Genomic DNA, 12,025 nt, shown 5'->3' on the forward strand with positions numbered 1-12,025 from the left:
CCATTCTCTCTGTCTCTCCAGGAGTTCAACTTTTCTTCCTCTCTTCTCCACCCTTATTGGCAACATGTCTCCCTCTCTCTCCCTCTTCTATTATGATCTTGCATCTCCCTGTTCTTCCTCAGGATCTCTCCCCCTCTGTCTCTTCTGTCTGCACCTCTCATAGTCCAACATCTGCCCCCTCTCTTCTGCCTCCCTTTTGTTTCAGGATTCTCCCTCTCTCTATCTTCCTTCTGCTAACATTTTGAGTCCTCACACCTTTGGTCCAGGTCTTTGTCTCTCTCACTCTCTTTGTCTTCCCCCTCCCCAGGGCCTGGCACCTCGGTTCAGGGTGTTTTCCTTCTCTAACCCCTCTAGTAGTCCAGGATCTGCCCTGTCTTTCCCCTCCCTTTTAGTTAAAGGCTACCTTACCACCCCTCCTCAAGGTCCTTTTGTCTCCCCCCCCAATCCAGCATCTCTAAGGCAACCCCCATCCCGCCAGGGCCCTCACAACAGGCAGTCTTACCCCGATGTGCAGGGCCATACCTCCGCTGCTTCCCTCACCTCCACTGCTTCCCTCAGACTAGATCATCGAGTAGCTCTTGCCTCCGTTCTTCCCTCTGGGTCTAACTACCACAAGTTCAAAGTACTTACGGCACCCTGCAGAGCGAACTTAGCAGGCTGCTGTCAGCATCTGTAGCACGTTTCCTCTGCCGCAGTCCCGCACCTCCTCTGATGTCAGGGATGGAACCGCCGCAGAGGGAACGTGCTATAGAGGCTGACGGCAGCCTGCTACATTCACTCTGCAGGCTGCCGTAAATACTTTAAAGGTGAGACAGTGACCATGGGGGAATACGCCAGGGAGAACACTGGCTCTGTGATATACCGGTGTTGCCTTTGTGATCAATTGATAGATCGCGATTGACGTTTTGGGCACCCCTGCACTAGAGTAACCTCCATGGAGTAACAGTTACAACCTAGTTCCAATCCACACACCCCACCCCCACCCCAGAAAGCAAGATAGCATTGTAGACACCCTGCATGAAACAGTAGCTAATATACAAATACAGTCAGATCTAAAACTGAATGACATTTGCAACCCTAAAAGTAATTATCATCGAATGGCTGGTAACTTTACTAATGCTTTAGGTGACATTTTAATTCCTGTTTTAAAGAATACAAATGTAGGCATTCATGAATTGACTATAGGCTGGTTGCTTTGATTCCCCTTTTTATTAAGATTATACTATAGAAGGATGAGTTACAATCCAATTTGGAAATATTTTGGAGAAAATGAATATTTTGAATGCAGCTCAGTCAGGTTTTCAGAAGGAATTTATCCTCCCCCCACCCCTTTTAGGAAGCTGCGTTAGGCTTTTTTTATCACCAATCGCAGCAGTATTAGCTCTGACACTCATAGAATTCCTAGGAGCATCAGTGCTAATACCACTGCGGCCGGTGATAAAAAAGCCTAACGCATCTTTGTAAAGGGGGGGAGGGGTTAGTAAGGAAACTGTTCTGTGTTCTTTGATTGCCTTTGGGAAGAGTCAGCAAATGGTAGTGCTTCAATTTGATTTATTGTGTGCTTTTTGCTCTTGTCAATCATGTTCTTTTAATGCTCATTTTGAGTGGCTTGGGTCAGACTAATAATGTTTTTTTATCATGATTTTATGGTGTTTTATCTACAAGATCATACCAGGTTAAGATGAAGAAAGATCTGTCTAGGAAATGGCGAACTCATTGTGGCATCCTGCAAAGATTGCCAATGATATTACAGCATTACTTCCAATATCTCAAGGTTGAGATTTAAGAGGAAGGATGAATGTGGATTTGAATGTTGTCATTTTTAGATTATGTCTATGTACTGATAATTTAGCTATTTATTTATTTAATTCATTTTCCCCAAAGAGCTCAGAACGGGTTACAGGTTACACATACATAAACTATTCATGTTTTATTCTGTAACCCATCCAAGTATAGGTGGGACATAAATTTTAAAAATAAATAAAAGATTGCATGGATACTATGAAGGGATGCTGAAAAGATCTCAGCCCAGCAAAGAAGAGAATAACATGGATATGGTTCAATCAATGATCTGAATCATTATATTACATTAGTGATTTCTATTCCGCCATTACCTTGCGGTTCAAGGCGGATTATAAGAAGTTATTTGGACATTTAGGAATATATAAGGAGTTATGGAGTGGAGCGGGTTGCTATTGGGATTGAGATGATTCTTGCTGTGTCAATTTTTTTGTTTCTGCAAATTGGCACGTAACAAAATAAGATACTCTTTTCAGCACAGTGGCAAAATAACACTCAGAATTTAGGAAGCTGGTTGGTTGGGCTGAGATGGGTAACAAAACATAAATTGAAACTGAATAGAGAAAAGAAGAGATTTATTAAAATTCCCTTTGTGCTCTTTAGCGCAAAGGAGATAATTAAGTCCAAAGAATAAGGACCTATATTCAAAAAGGTTTAACTGAGCAGGAGAGGCTCCTGACCGGTTAAACCACGCAGAGGAGCTGGAAGAGGATAATCAGTGGCACCTAATCTCTAAATACCTCTTCTGACCACTGCAGCACTGTCTAAACAGTACAGGGGCGGAGTCAAGGTGATCCCCAAAGTTATGTGGGCACTGGAAATATTCAGCAGTGATACCCACAAAGGTAACCAGGCAAGTTAACTATGCAATATGGCACGAATATTGGCTTTACCCACATTATTTTGGGTCCGTGACAGTTCATCTAATGGACAATTGGTCTAATGACAACTGTCCTAAAATATAAAGGCCCAGATTTTCTAAAAGGTGCTATTTTTTTTAGGCAACAATGTGTGCCCAAGCTCATCAAAAAAAAAACCCCAACCACCATTTAAATGACATTTTTAACTGAGTTTCAAGGCGCCTACTGGTGCCTAAAAACTTGGCGCCAAAATTGTTCCTCCATAGGTGCTTTAGGCCACCGAATGCCACTGTGGGTGTGGCTAATGCCGGAAGTGGCATTAGGAGACCTAAAGCACCTATGGATGAGCAATTCACATTAAAGTTATGCATCGGAAATGTAGGCCTAGAAAACCCTAGATTTCCAGTGCCTACCTATGCTGGAGGTGCGATTCTGTACCCAGTGCTGTCGCTTGATTGACATGTGATCAGCTGCCGACAACAGCGCCAGTTACAGAATCCAGGCCAAAACGTCTAATGGGTCAGTTGATCTAAAAGACAATGGAATTGATAATCAGTGCTATTTAGACTGCTGGAAATGGCTCCCATCTGTCTAAATAGCACATAGCTGGCTGTCCTGGGATATTCACAATTTAACAATTAACTTAGATGCACAGATTACATTATTTTACAAATTGCATACTAGTCATAAATTTGTGCAAGCAACTTTTTAGACTACGGGGGTAAGTGCAAAACACTTTAGTAAAAGGGCTCCTCAGTATGTTTTTATTATCGTTATGAATTTATGTTTATGGATTAAACAGTTTCCTAACTAATGAATACTGAAAATTAATTTCTTACCTGACAATATTCCCATTCTGAATATAATATTTTTTAATGTGGTGTTATCCTTATACTATAGGCTTTTAACAGTGTTACTGCAACAGTCAACTTTGAGTGAAATTAACCATCAGGATAATGAGGTAAGCAAATTATTCTAGTTTCATCATCATAGTTTTCCTAAAGGTGAAAGATAGAATAATTATTTTACAATATGTTTGAACAGCTTCACTTTGATTTCTGATATAGAAGTAATTACTTCTGGGGATCATGGGGGTAGGTTTATTAGCATTTTTTCCATGTAAACCTATTTTATATGAAAAAAAGGGCTTGTAAAAAAGCATGCATATGGAACGTGTGTGCCTACCCCTATATAACTTGGATATAGCTATTCCAAGGGGTGTAATTTAAGCAGAGCGGAGAAGTATTTGCGATGTAGGTACATATTTTGTAAAATTAATCTGCACACATTTAAAGTACAAATATCATTATACCCTCTTACAAGTAGGTAAATTTGTGCATCAGCATTTGTGTACAATCTGGTAGCCTTTATAATGCAAGCCAATAGACACCTAACATAGTAGAATAAGAATAGCCATTCTGGGTCAAATCAATGGCCCATCTAGCCCAGTACCCTGTTTCCAACAAAGGCCTAGATTGCAAAAGTTGCTACCTGAGAAGAACTACAGGTACATTAGAGGTAACAAAGGCCTATTCAGGTCACAAGTACCTGGCAGAAACCCAAATAGTAACAAGTAAATGGCAACAGATAATGATCTACGCCAGTGTTTTTCAACCTTTTTTGGGCAAAGGCACACTTGTTTCATGAAAAAAATCACAAGGCACACCACCATTAGAAAATGTTAAAAAATTTAACTCTGTTCCTATATTGACTATATATAAAGTAATTCTCTTGAATAGGAATCAAATAAATACAAAGAAAGTATTTTATAATTACTTTATTATGAAATATTAAGTAAACAGAATAGTGAAAAATTATAAAATACTTTATTCAGTGCGAAACCTGGGCCTGTTTGGCTGAACACAAAGCTGATATTCTGGCTGGAATCGAAGAAAGACACACACGTAGCTCTTCGTCAACAGCTCTCAGTCTCTCTCTGTATTTGGTTTTTATAGCATACAAAAATAGACAAATATACCCTCCATCCTTTTTATTAAACCACAATAGCAGTTTTTAGCGCAGGGAGCTGCGCTGAATGCCCAGCGCTGCTCTTGACGCTCATAGGCTCCCTGCGCTAAAAACCACTATTGCGGTTTAGTAAAAGGTGACCATATTGTAAAATATAGACAGCAGATATAAATTCAGAACTGTGCATAGTAAGTGAAGGGAAGTTTTCATCTCTGGGAATTTACCCAGTTAACTATTAAGTTATTTGGGCAAATTCCTTTGAAAACTGTGGTAATACTGCCTCCACTTTGCTAAATTTAAAATAAAATCATTTTTCCTACCTTGTCTGGTGATTTCTGGTTGCACTTTCTTCTTCTGACTGTGCATCCAATCTTTCTTCCCTTCTATCAGCCTGTATGCTTTCTCTCCTCCACACCTCATTCCCTCCCCCAACTTTTTCTTCCTCTCTCCCTGACCTTTCTTTCTTTTTTTCTGTTTCTCTTCTTTCCTTCTGTTTCCCTGCCTGCCCCCTTTCTTTCTCCCTGCCGTTCCCCAAGCCACTGCCACTGCCGCTGCCATCGGGGAACAGGACCCACCAATGGATAACAGGCCCCAAAGCCGACGCCGACGCATGCTCTCCCTGACGTCAATTCTGCAATCGGAGAGGAAGTTCCGCCCAGCCAGGCAGCGATTGGCTGGCCCGAACTTCCTCTTCGACTGCAGAATTGACGTCGGGGAGAAGAAGACTTATCGGCTCGATAGATTAGATCGCCAAGACAAAGTGAGTCCTGGGTGATCGACTCACTTTGCCTTGGCGAGCTACTGGCGCCCCTGCCTCGGGCCCCCTGTCAGCTCCGGGCCCCTGAATGCAGGACTGGTAGTACTGCCCTGATGGCGGCCCTGCGGCACACCAGGCAACATCTCACGGCACACTAGTGTGCCGCGGAACAGCGGTTGAAAAACACTGATCTACGCTATCCATCCAGTCTGCCCAACAAGGTGGCCAGAATTGTATCTGGCATTCTGCGCAAGTGCCACCTTCATGATCAAACACAAACATCGTAAACAGGGCAGTGAACCACCTTGCCCCAACCTTACCAACCTCGTATAGACAGTTATATGATACAGTCTTGGAACATGATACTATGATATCATTGCTTTCAAGTCTAAAAATGTATTCCCTCCCCCACTGCTACCTAGCATAATTTATTCACTAATTTCAACTTAATGATTCTGCCACTTCTACATATTTATATATTTATTTATTTATTCATTCATTCATTCAATTTTCTGTACCATTCTCCCTCGGGAGCTCAGAACAGTTTACATGAATTTATTCAGGTACTCAAGCATTTTCTCTGTCTGTCCCGATGGGCTCACAATCTATCTCATGTACCTGGGGTAAGGGGGGATTAAGTGACTTGCCCAGGGTCACAAGGAGCAGCGTGGGTTTGAATCTACAACCCCAAGATGCTGAGGCTGTAGCTTTAACCACTGCACCACATCTGTATTCATAGTATATGATTGGAATGTGATATGATATATGAATATTAATCTTTACCTCCACATGTCAATTTTGGGGCAGAAACCATAAGTCTGCCCAGCACCAGTCCTATTTCCCAACTACTGGGGTTGCTGTTGAAGGCCATGCCAACCTCGATCCTGATCTATCTTTGCCATATGTTAAGTAGATAATTGCAGAATAGCGCTTAGGCACGCTGGTAGCACTTACATGGGTATGTGCACAGATACATGCGTAATGCTACCATTATAAATATTATGCGCGTTACATACATTTAAAGGTGGAGACCTAGAGGGGCATAATTTTTTAAAAAAAACATCTAAGACCCCTTATGGCCTAGGCCCTAAACGCTGAATATAGAAGCAGGGAAAATGTCCATTCTCAAAACAAACGTCCAAAATGAGGTTTGTTTTGAGAATGGCCTACCTCTACGTTCAGCTGTTTAAATGGCCATACCACCACTACGTCTACACTTACAACACATTATCAACCCCAAAACAGCCTAAGTCCCAAACGCTAAAAACCAGACCTTTTTGGCGAAGGAGGGGCCAGTCCTTCACCTAAAAGCTGGATTCTGTAACCGTTGTCTGTCAAAAACAACACCGGTTACAGAATCCACCTCCCACCCAGAATCCACCCCCCCAACCCTCCCCATAACGATCGCGGCAGGAGAGATGGCTCATATCCACTGCCATGATGGCGATTGGCCCACCTCCAAACTACTGCGACCCACGGCAGGAGAGATGCCCAATCTCTCCTGCCATGGTTTGTGGCAGTTCGGATAGAGAGGTGATCGCTATCACGGCAGGAGAGATAGCCAATCTCTCCTGCCGCAATCTACCACCCACTGAAGCAATCCAGGCAGGAGGGATCCCAGGCCCTCCTGCTCCAGTGACCACCCAACCCCCCGAACTGATATGGGCAGGTCGAATTCCAGGCCCTCCTGCCCCAACACAGCCCCCTACCCCCCCCCCCCGGCGGAACGGACAGGAGGGAGCCCACCCCTCCTGCCCCTGCGAAACCCCCACCCCCCGATATCATCCAGGCAGAAGGGAGCCCAACATCTCCTGTCCCTGCGACCTCCTCCCCCCTCCCCTACTAAGATACAAGCAGGAGGGATCCCAGGCCCTCCTGCCCACAACACACACTCCCACCCCCGATCGGCCCCTGTACCCCCCAACCGCTGACCCTATGACACCCCCCGCTGACCCTGCGACACCCCATTCCCCACCCCGACACCCTCTCTTACCTAAAAGAAGTTGGCTGGACAGATGGATCCCAAGCCCGTCCACCCAGCAGGCCCGCCATCCACCGAATGGCAGGCCTTAGGGCCTGATTGGGCCAGGCACCAAAGGCCTCGCCCACAAGAGGGGCCTTAGGCGCCTGGGCCAACCGGAATTGGCCCAGTTGCCTTAGGCCCCTCCTGTGGGTGGGGCTTTAGGTACAAGGGCTCAACCCAGCCCATGTGCCTAAGGTCCCACCCACAGGAGGGGCCTAAGACAACTGGGCCAATTCTGGTTGGCCCAGGCGCCTAAGGCCCCTCGTGTGGGCGGGCTGTTTGGTGCCTGGCCCAATCAGGCCCTAAGGCCTGCCATTCGGCAGATGGCAGGCCTTTTGGGTGGTCAGGCTTGGGATTCATCCGTCCGGCCAACTTCTTTTAGGTAAGGGGGTGTCGGGGGTTGGGGGTGTCACGGCGTCAGCGGGGGGGTGTTGCGGGGTCAGCGGTTGAGGAGGTTCGGGGGACCAATCGGGGGTTTGGCGGGGCCAGTCTTGGGGGCGTGCATTGTGGGCAGGAGGGCCTGGGATCCCTCCAACCCGTATCTTAGTGGGGGTGAGGGGTAGGTGAATCGCAGGGGCAGGAGGAGTTGGGCTCCCTCCTGCCCAGATGGTATCAGGGGGGAGGGTTTCGCCGGGGCAGGAGGGGTTGGGCTCCCTCCTGCCTGATCCAATTGGATGGGGAGGGTGCATTGGGGCAGGAGGAGTTGGGTTCCCTCCTGCCCGTATCGGTTAGGAGGGGGTGGATTGCGGCAGGAGAGATTGGGCATCTCTCCTGCCGCGATGGCATCCTCCACCCCCGAACCACGGCACTTTGTGGTAAGGATCGCAGCAGGGGAGATTATCTCGGAGAGAGCGAGACCAGAAGGCTTTGAGCATGCACAAATGCTCAAAGCCTAGTCCAGCCCGGCACAGGAAGAAGGAGGATCTCTCTCGCACCGCCCAGCTCAGCCCAGCCCAGCCCAACCCAACAAGGGAGGATCTTCGGGCACTGGCACTGGCACATCCTGTGCATTGGTACTGGTGCCAGTGCCGGTGCCCAATCGGGTAAGAGTTGTCTTTGCGGTGCTGGGGGGGATGTAGGATCGCGGGGGAGGGGGGTGACGCGAGCGGGGGGGGGGAGGATGGGGATTGCCGGATCAGAATGAAAAAAAAATTTGTACAACGTGCTCACACATATAACGCTCATGGTTATGCATGGTTTGTAAAATCGTGTATAACGCGCGCGTTATATGCGTGAAAATACGGTACTTGCATGCAAGACCTCGCTCATTTTAGACTCCTGCAGCGTCAGAGAGAGAAGAACCATCGGCTCAGTTGTGATGATGTGATGCGTGTATACTGTATGTACTTGTATTACAAGACATGTCTTGTACATCAAGTTAAAATTTAATCAAATGTTTTGCTTGTCTTGCAAAACACTTGCAAACCAAGTTACTTGCAATCCAAGGTTTTACTGATTAAGTAAAAACAGGGTAATAAAAAAACAAACTACAAGATATTACTGACAAGACATGCTACAAAAGGGAAATGGGTGGGATACATTGCATAAAAATAAAAAGAAAGGGGACTGGCAAGAACGAAAGGGAGAAGGGGAATGTCTGATATGTGGCCCTTGTCTGAGTCTCATAAGCATTTAATCCTAGGTATAGATCTCATAGGCATCTTTAAAGAGAGAGGTTTTAAGGCTAGATTTGAAGTTATTGGAGTTAGTTTCCTGTCTCAGGGCTAAAGGGAAGGCGCTCCACAATGTGGGTGCAACTACTGAGTAGATAGTCTTGCGTGTCATATTGTAGAACAACTGTCGAACAGAAGGGACCGTTAGAAGATGTTATTGTGAAGAACGGAGTGATCGCAGAGATTCATACAGGATCAACAGTGTCTATGAATGAAGGGGTGTGATTAAATTGAACTTTGAAGGCGAGGAGAGGAATTTTGAATGTGACCTTGTGGGTAAATAGGTGATATTGAATAGTGAGATTGAATACTTATATAGACACTGATATGAAGCCTAATTGGGCCATTTGGCAGTACAGTGGTACCTCAGTTTACGAGTGCACTGGTTTGCGAGTGTTTTGCAAGACGAGCAAAACATTCGCAAACTTGGTGCCTCGTAAACCGAGCTTGCCTCGCTGTACGAGCGCCCCCCTGTGAACCGGCACCTTCACCCCCGCGATCCGGGACCCCCCGCCACCATTGGGCACTCCCCGCCGCCATCGGGCACCACCCCCCGCCGCAACCTGAGATCCCCCAACCCACCCGAACCCTCTTCTTACTTCCAGTGTAGCCTCCGCATCGGCATCGGCACCGGCACCAGCATGTCCTGTGCCCGAAAATCTGCTTCCTGTGCCGGGCCTTGAGCATGTGCGCATGTTCAAGGCCTGAGAGTTCACGTTCACATGCTCAAGGCCGGCACAGGAAGCAGATTTTCGGGCACAGGACATGCTGGTGCCGGTGCCGATGCGGAGGCTACACTGGAAGTAAGAAGAGGGTTCGGGTGGGTTGGGGGATCTCAGGTCGCGGCGGGGGGGGATGCCCGATGGCGGCGGGGGGGTGCACGATGGCGGCGGGGGGTGCAGAATGGCGGCGGGGGGGGGGTGCAGAATGGCGGCGAGGGGGGCCTTTGGGGGGAGCAATGCTGGTTCTCGTGGGGGAGGGAGCAGCGCTGCTGGTCTCGGGGGGGGGGAAGGTGGGGGGGAACATATCAAAGCAAGTTTCCCTTACTTCCTTTGGGGAAACTTGATTTGATATACGAGCATTTTGGATTTCGAGCATGCTCCTGGAATGGATTATGCTCGTAATCCAAGGTACCACTGTATGTCAAATGTGAATAAATAAAAAAAATATATACAGAATACATTAACGTGCCACAGGCAGCATTTCAAGCTATGCTTGCCATTACAGCTGAATATCAGACTGCAAGATTCCCATGAGCTGTCTAATGGGGAGTAAGGAACAGAATGCTGTTGTATGTAAGTGTATACATGTGCCTGCAAGTGCTTACAGGGAGCCTAAGCGCTATTATGTAAAGGCCTGTCTAAGTGACATAGCATATAAACGTATGACAGGCAATCGTTACAGTAGTGGCCATGACAGCGTCCTGTCGCATTTTACTGCGAACATTTGATAATCTTCCCCTAATTGGCCTCTTGAATACAATGATATATTTCAGTGGCTTTTAAACCTGTCCTGGGGGACCCCAGCCAGTGGCTTTTTAAGATATCCCTAATGAATATGCATGAGGCAGATTTGCATGCCTGTCACCTTTATTATTATCACTCAAACAAAGAGAGAAAGTAAATGTGTTAATAGTGTAGTTTCAAGAAATAAAAGACCCTTGGTCTTGAAAACCTAATTTATTATTTATTTTTTACATTATTTAAATCTTTTTTAAATAAATTAACAACTTAATTCATTGTGTGCAAAAATATCAAGTGAAAACATCACTAAAACATACATCCACATATTCATAATGTTCCAAAAGGCACTTAACTTTATGTTGGAATGATGCAAAGAAACTCAAAGGAGTCCTTATAAAGATCAGCCGTGTAGTCCTTCAACCTGTTGATCCGATCCTTTTGGGCCAATTCAGTTCTTTGATCAATTGATTAATCCAATCTTTTTTAGTCCAATCTGTGGATATATGTTTTAAAATTTTAGTGATGTTTTCACTTGATATTTTTGCACACAATGAATTAAGTTGTTAATTTATTTTAAAAAAATTTTAAATAATGTAAAAAATAAATAATAAATTAGGTTTTCAAGACCAAGGGTCTTTTATTCCTTTAAACTACACTAATAACACATTAACCCCCTCTTCTACGAGACCATGCTAGTGGTTTTTAGCGCAGAGAGCAGCGCTGAATGGCCTGTGCTGCTCCCAATGCTCATGGAGTTCCTATCAGCATCAGTGCGGGCCATTCAGCGCAGTTCTCTGCGTTAAAAACGCTAGCGTGGTTTCGTAGAAGAGGGGGTAACTTTCTCTTTTTGTTTGAGTGACATTATACATTTGTGATGTTTTTTTTTTTTATACTACCTCTATTATGCAAATCTGCCTCATGGATATTCATTAAAGATATCTTAAAAACCTGACTGGCTGGGGATCCCCCAGGACAGATTTAAGAACCAGTGAAATAGATCATTACATAGAAGAGGCCAATTAGTGATTAGTAGTGATTAACTTTCAAGCAGCAGGGAATATAAAGTACAAGCAAATTTTTATTTCATTGATTCATATCAGGTAGCAAAAAATTTAAGAGGGAGCATATATGATGAAGCTAGTCTGTGTACTATTCTAAATAACATAGTAGAAATTTTAAAAGTTATCCGCCCCTCAAGGGAACCAGTGTAACCTTTGAAGAAGTGGGGTCATTGATTTAAATCTCTGAGTGCAGCAGTGACATACCTAGGGTATGTGGCACTCGGGACCAATCATTTTTTAACACCCTCCCCCAATATAAAACAATATTGTTAGTAATTTTATTTATTTATATATATATATATATATATATATATATATAGCCCGTCTTCCCCATAGGGGGGGGGGGGGTCTTAAGCAACCTGGGCCAATCAGAGCCTTAGGCCCCTCCCCAGTGCATCCCAGGATGCACCGGGGAGAGGA

General features: G+C 45.3%; 1 protein-coding gene across 1 annotated transcript in view; it reads left to right on the forward strand.

The window, feature by feature from the left end:
* The window catches only part of ANKRD55 (ankyrin repeat domain 55), a 115,693-nt gene that overhangs the window by 26,664 nt on the left and 77,004 nt on the right, over positions 1–12,025 (forward strand). The window contains exon 5 of the mRNA XM_033957663.1: positions 3,561–3,621. Within this exon, the coding sequence (XP_033813554.1) occupies positions 3,561–3,621 (61 nt within the window). The remainder of the gene's footprint in view (positions 1–3,560; positions 3,622–12,025) is intronic.

This window comes from Geotrypetes seraphini, chromosome 1, assembly GCF_902459505.1.
Source record: "Geotrypetes seraphini chromosome 1, aGeoSer1.1, whole genome shotgun sequence".
Classification (NCBI taxonomy): domain Eukaryota; kingdom Metazoa; phylum Chordata; class Amphibia; order Gymnophiona; family Dermophiidae; genus Geotrypetes; species Geotrypetes seraphini.